Below are 7419 nucleotides of genomic sequence, written 5' to 3' on the forward strand. Positions count from 1 at the left end.
ATTGTAAGGGCATTGAATTCAATATACTATCAACGCGATCATGGCTTCTTAAATATTTTTTTTTCAAAGAAAGAAAGAAATACCGGTATTATTTTTTTTTTAATTTGAAGCAAAAATATATCAGAAATCCGCTCTTATCTTTACATTTGAAACGATGTATCATTTAAGACTTTTTAATACGTAAAATTTGTTGCTCATTATTGTCAAATAAATGGATTTTATAACTTTAATTCAAATGCACTGACGACCACATCTTTATAAACGCAAATTAAATTACTAGTACAAAATTTTTTGTTGTAACTTTCAATCTAATGTAAGTTTAAGCAAATGCTTAATTTTCTATTCTGATTTAAATCCTTTGTTAAATTTGTGCGCAGAGACACCTTAAAAATGTATTGGAACCTTCTTTCCGCCTTTCAGCTGTGATCAAGGTCATTTACAACAGCGATCACGAGCTCCGAGTGCATGGCAACTGAAAACCTGTTTTGCTATATGTACATGTTGAGTTCACGGCTTAATGACACCTGGAAATTACGACTGGATTTTATTTTAATTTTTTTTAATAAAATGGTTCTATAAATATTTAATACAATCTTTTATTTGTAAATCCGAATTTCTAGCCGTAAACAGTAAAATAAACAGAACTGATTTGGTAGTCTTATCATGAATATCATGTAAGGAAAGCTTAGAAGTAAATCATGAATAACTGTATATTATTTGAGTTTTAAATCAGGTACTTTTTATTTCATCTAAGATATATTTAAGTTTTCTTGTAATATACCTGAATGCCGGAGTAAAGATCGATCTACACATGTATATTGTATGTACAATGTATAGTCAAATGCCGCGACTATTAACAAATTTACACATATATACGTTTAGTCCTGTTTCAAATGAAGGATTTTACAGTATGATGGGTATACTGATGTTATTTGATAAGCTTCAGGTAAAAAGAGAAAGAGAATAGAACAGATTAATAGATCACATTAACCCCTCCCCCCTTTACCGGTTTCCCTCCTATTGATAATGCTTGAAATCTTTAAAAATGTATCAATAATCGTTAGTTTAGTATATAGGCAAATTGTATTACTAATTTAAAATCAAACCACGAAAAATAATCCGCCTACGGAAATCAAACACAATATAATCAATATTTTTTAAAAATTATTTTTCCGAATTTGTGTTTAATTTATGAGTATAAAAATATTACATTGAAATGAATGACTAATACCTGTATATAAAAATTGTATTTTATTAAAGAGTCATTCATGATATTAGCATTTCGTTTTTAAACAGTTGAATAAATAAATAAATAAATAAACTCGAACTTACAATTATTTATCAATTAATTACAACTGTCAGAGTATTAGATCAGTTTATTTAATACAAGTGTACTGAAATTTAATTAAAACAGCTGCTTATTGTGGCTTTGTGAAAGATTTCCATTGAATTAATGATAAAACAGTAATAATGCCCGAGATATTCCGAGTAGAAAAATCCAAAACGAGGCCAAAACGTGCGAGAATCGTGTACAAAGCTGTGAGAAACGTGTACAAAGCGTTTCGTGCAGCCTATCGTGTAAACCGTGCAGCCTTTCGTGCAAAGCGTTTCGTGTAAACCGTTTAGCGTTTCGTGCAAACCGTGTAGCGTTTCGTGTAAACCGTGCAGCGTTTCGTGCAAACCGTGTAGCGTTCGTGTACCGTTTATGTGAAAATTTATTTGTAATTATTATTAAATGATTTAGTTTAAAATCAACGCAAAATGTTATGAGGAGGTATATAAACAAATAAAAATTGTTAGGGATGGAAATTCGAGGATAAAGGTTACCAACGAAATCAACGAACATCAGTTCCCCTACGAACAATCAGGGCCGTAACTAGGGGTAAAGGATAGAGGAGGCGGGGGTTTTGGGGGCCACCGACTGAGGCCCCCCCCCCCCCCGCAAAAAAAAAATGCTTCAAACGGCTCAATTTTGGACCATTTCCTTGATTTTGAGAATGCTTACCACTTTGTTATATTACCTATTTATGTACTATTTTGGATACTTGTTATATTTTCACTGGGCATCAATTACAAAAAGGTTTTCTAGATTATCATAGAGAAATGCAGTTCTAAAATGATCGATCGCCGTAGTTCGAAATGGGACGAAATAGATCATAAAGTTAACCGAAGCCCCGTGTCACAGCTGTGGCACGATAGAGATCCCTCTCTGCTCAAAGGCCCTGAACGCCGAGCATAGGTAAGATGGATCGAAAAATTGCTCAGGTGGCTATAATCAAACAAATAAATGCATTTAGCTGCTTGTGTTGTGTTTCTTATTTCCAAAAACAAAAAAATGTCGATATCAGTTACGGCCCTGACAATAGATTACTTTGTTTCAGAAAAAAGTTAATCACGATTGTTTTTATCAAAGACAAAATATCAATTGTACATATTGAAAAATCAGTTAATTTTATATTATGTAAAAAAAAATTAAGAACATTCTCTTGCCTATTTAAACAACTAGTAGAAGTTTATAACCGCAGGTGAAATATTTCATAAAAATTTCAAAATATATCAGTTTTTCTATTTGAATTAATGCTTGTCTTTCTCTAATAAATAATTATATAGTGGTTTTAATTCAATGTTCAATGGAATATCGATTTATAAGAAAATTTATTTGAAAATTATTAAATGATAGATAAACAACGCAAATATTACATGTTGCACTTATTATCTTTTTCTGGTTCTTAAAATATATTCTACTTCACTTTCAAAAAGGTTTTCTAATGAAAGAGAAAAATTTCACCCAGTTAAATCGAAATTCGTTTTGGAATTTTATTTATTTTATCATAGTACTTTTTTTTCCGATTGTTTTTATTAAGCTTTTGACAAAGTGTTAATTATTTATGTAAATTAATGACTCCGAGTATTATTTAGGAAATATTTCATAAAAATGTCAAAATATATCATCTTTGATTAATGCTTGTATAAAGTGCTGAAAAGTCGTACGGTCTACAGTCTATTATTTCTGGTATTTCTTTTCAGAATTTCGAAATGTTCTTTGGAATTTTATTTATTATTTTTTTTGTTGAGTTTTTTTTTCTTTTAAAGTGTTCTAAATGTTGCCATGAGGTTTTGGATATCCATTTTTGATTAACGCCCTTTTTTTTCAAACATGTTCCATAAGTAGTATAAATTAGATATTTCCCATATTGCATCTGAGATGAATTTGTTATGGTAATTGTCTCATAAAATTATTTACGAATTAAACCACGTTATTCCGTGAAGATGGCTTTATGAATTGCGCTGCTGACATATTCCATGATGCGCGCTAGCTAGCAGAACTACTGCTATTCATAACGCCATGTTCATGAATAATTACTGTTCATGTTTATGGCTTGTATTTGCATTCTGTGATGTTGTCAAGGATATCAGAGGAAATCCTGGCTTAAATACATGTAAAAACACGGCTGCATGTCTCCAATGAAAAAGAAAAACATAACAATGAAATCAATAGACCTGATTAATCTACTTTTCTCCAATAAATAACATTTAATATAGAAGGTATCTGCATCTCAACTACAGTTATATTAATACTGAATTCGTCTTCTTTAAATTCTCTTTTTTTTTTTTTTTTTGGCAGATGTGACGTCGACATTGGAAGTATTGAAACCCTCTGATAAAATTCCCGTTATGATGAAAAAGGAGAATGCTTTGTTTTATTATCTGTTTTGTTTTTAACTAATGGGTGTCTTTATCATGTTCTCAAACTTATTTTAAGAGCTTGTATCGTTCTAAAATTTGATTATTTAAAAAATTCTATTTCTCTGAACGCAAAACACCCCAAAGTGAAGATTTATAGTTTCTTTATAAAAAATATACGTGATCCGAAAAGAAAAATAAAACTTAAGCAGTTTTTTATTATATAATTTAATAAACGGATCTAACATTTTCTGGTGGATAGTAATGAAAACTAATAATTAATTCCTTTTGCAAAGCATTTCATATATATACAAGGCGTTTTTCTAGTTTAGTAGCTTGAGCTGTGCAAGTGTGAGAAACGATTTGCACTCATAGCAGAAATTACGTTTAAAGTCGCATTGATGCTACTGATGAGTTCTGTTTCATATTTGGAGAAAACAGAGAGTGTGCGAAAACATGTATAAGGAAATATTTTGCTTTTGATCCTCTCATGGAACTTGGATTTTTTTTTTTTTTTAAAATACTTAACATCATTAGCCTTTTAAAGTGAAAAAAAAATGTTTATTTCTTAAAATTGAAAAATAAAATTATTGCGTTTTATTGCACTGCATTTTTCTTAAAGTAAATAATGCTGTTTTTGTTATAGCTGTACAATTACTATGTAAAAAAAATATTATACTATTATGTACGTGTAATGGCAATATTTAACATAAACAATTCTTTGTTAATATATTTTATTTTTACAAACCTTCATCTATGCAGCTCTTGCAAAGTCAGACCAAAACCTAAGTATGGTTGATGGTTTAAAGTATAAATATTTTCGAAAACATGATTTCTCAAAGTCTCCTTGTCCAATTTTGCTATCAAAAGACATCTGAATATATATTATGCTTTTGCAGTCTATAGAGAAAGGTTATCTATATGTTACTCAGTGATTCATTTCCTAAATACTGTAACAAATTCTTCGTCCTCGGGCTTTTAATTGCGTAATATTGGCAGAACACCTTAAGAAGGTACTAAATTAAATCACTTAATTCGTAGGGTATTATATTAATTCATATGCATCCATATTTAATATTACTCATGTTTGCACTGCAATGCTTTTTTAAAATAGATTTATACATAAAAACATTATTATCCGCAAAAAAGTCATTTTTTTAATAATCCGTTTTTATATGCTTAATTATGATCACACACTGTTTTTGGAAAATTTATCGACCTGGCGCTCTATTTTCCATCTCCATATTATTTACTGAAACCAATTGCATATTGATTCAACAACATTTTTGAATGTATTTACCCCCTATAGCCTTTCATTACCAAGGACAAAACAAGAATTATAAAATGCACGCCAGACTAATTTTTCAGATGTAGTAAAAAGAAATGATTTGAATCAAACAGAGAAGATTTCAGAACAGACATGCTGAGATTCGTTGTTGCATGTAATATACTCACAATGCAATTAATTATCATCTTTTTTCCTTTCAAGGATTACTTCATGATACAATGAGAAATGGATTCGGAACGAAAAAGAGTTATATTTGAAATGAAAAAAAAAATCATTTAACATTTTGCAATTTGATAAGATGTGAATAAATGAATAATTTTATTTAGCGCTTTGTTATTTTGCCTCAGGGCGTATAATTAAAGTATTATGTTAAGTAAACATAATTTGATTTATTGTCAACCAGAAGTTAAAGATTAAGAATTTTTTAAAATTTTAAAATTGGAAGACACGTAATTTTCAAAAGTTTAAATATTTCAAAAGATACAATGTTTGATTCTTAACATTTCTTTTTTGCCGTCATCATTTTCCTATTTTTTCACTAATTGAGCCAATTATTTATCGAACCAAAAAGTGAATTTGTTATCAGAAGAATAAAATACATGAAAAAATATAGCTAATGCATTATAAGGCATCATCCGGTGCATATCACATCAGATATGATTATTTCGCAGAGAGGCAATGGCTTCTGGCCATTGAACCAAAACACATGAACAGCAAGGCGGATGAAAAGCGTATAGCAACAAGGATCAAAACGCTATTCTGATGAAGTAAAGGACAACAGACTGCTCTCAAACGACATTCTTGCTTTTAAAAACGGATAAACTGATAAAGACTTCCAAAATTAGTTTCTTAAGACATGGGAAACTCTATGCTTAGTGTCCTTTGGTCAAAGATTTTGCTTTGCTGGATCGTTTTACATGCTGGAGCCAATGGACAATCACAATTTTGTCAGCTTTACGATGAAAATAACACTGTTTTGACTTCAACGATTACATTGTCAACTTCAGAATGTAGCTTTAATTGTGGAACGTCGCCAACATGCATGAAATTTAGTGTTTGCAAACATGCACAAACAGAGAATTGTACGGATTATACGGCGATTAGCAGAACAAACTGCGGACATTCAGCCTCAAACATCGTGTGTATCCTGTTTTCCAAGGTATTTCAGAAAATTTCAAATTTTACGAAGATTTTCATTGTAAACAAAATGATATGATTTCTATAATTAGTTCATTTCTTTCAGTTACATAGTATGTGTGAAATATATCTATTTCTATTTTTTATGAAATCAAGCAAGCATGACTACATTTGCAAATTGAAAACCGTTTATAAAATGAAATGAAGCACTTAGATTATTTGAAGAAAGGCATTTATTTAAAATATGTTTATATTTTTAATTGCACATGCAGCAATATTTTTATGTGTCTTTCTTCATGAGGTTAGCGTGTTTTTGCCCATATGTTTAATAAAGAGCTTGCAGTGACAACTCAACATTTTTATACTACAAGAATGAGAATGAGAACAAAATATAGATGCCATTTACCTTGTAATATAGAAATTGTGGAAATTGCATTCAGATTACAATGAGATCATATAAGTCATATAACACTCTCCTTATATAGGAAAAGAACGCATACACTCAACCTTCAACCGAACAGACATCAACTACTGCTGTGGAATCAACTACAGTGAGTAATGAAATAACCACCGAACACTCATCAACTTCAATTACAACAACTACGACAGTTAGTTCTACAACGACTTCACAAACAACAGAACAACCGACCACAACAACAACACAAGCAATAACGACTACACAACCAACGACAACAGTACAACCGACGACAACGGCACAACCGACGACAACAACAGCACAACCCACGACAACGCAACAAACAACAACAACACAAACAACATCTACATCAGCAGCAACCACAACAACTCCAGCAACAACAACAACAACAACAGTGGACCCAATGTGTATTTCTTATCCTGCACTTTGTCAGTGAATTTATGTTTTGATTTGTGAAACTGTTCCAAAAAAATAAGAATAAATAATGAATTCCATATAGATGACAATGTTTGAATTGAACTTTTATTGTTGAAAGATGTTCATGAATGGGTAAAATGCAAAACTGAAGATTTAAATGAATGTCATTTATTTACCTTGTACAAAAATAGAATTGCTAAGGAACTACCCTTTGTGTTCCTTTACAATCTTTTGTTTGGTGACAGAAGTATGTAATGCAAAATTCATGTCAAATATGCACGAGGGCGCTTGATGCAGTATCGAATCATTTGATTTAAATTCACAGAGTCCAAGGCGCAGATTCTTATCCCAGCGCGGGACAAGTAGACCGGCCTCAAATAAAGCCTTATAAACCGAGGCCCCCTCTTCCATTCCATTTCGGTGCTGGCAAATATACTTCATCGCTTGAAAGCCCTAA

General features: G+C 30.9%; 1 protein-coding gene across 1 annotated transcript; it reads left to right on the forward strand.

Annotated features, from left to right (window-relative positions):
- The first annotated feature begins 5858 nt into the window (after nt 1–5858).
- On the forward strand, nt 5859–7028 carry LOC134234709 (integumentary mucin C.1-like). Its single transcript, XM_062716763.1, has 2 exons — nt 5859–6131; nt 6595–7028. Exons 1-2 carry the CDS (start codon nt 6015–6017, stop codon nt 6979–6981), a joined length of 504 nt encoding a protein of 167 aa, XP_062572747.1. The 5' UTR covers nt 5859–6014; the 3' UTR covers nt 6982–7028.
- Nucleotides 7029–7419: the final 391 nt, after the last annotated feature.

The sequence above is a fragment of the Saccostrea cucullata genome, unplaced genomic scaffold (genome assembly GCF_032062105.1).
Source record: "Saccostrea cucullata isolate Sc308-1 unplaced genomic scaffold, CSIRO_AGI_Scuc_v1 ctg889, whole genome shotgun sequence".
NCBI lineage: Eukaryota > Metazoa > Mollusca > Bivalvia > Ostreida > Ostreidae > Saccostrea > Saccostrea cuccullata.

Excerpts from the sequence above, each read along its gene's own strand:
- LOC134234709 (XM_062716763.1), top strand. The coding sequence starts at position 6,015 with ATGAAATTTAGTGTTTGCAAACATGCACAAACAGAGAATTGTACGGAT. Across the intron at positions 6,132-6,594 it reads TGTGTATCCTGTTTTCCAAG|GAAAAGAACGCATACACTCA; the intron begins GTATTTCAGAAA and ends CTCCTTATATAG.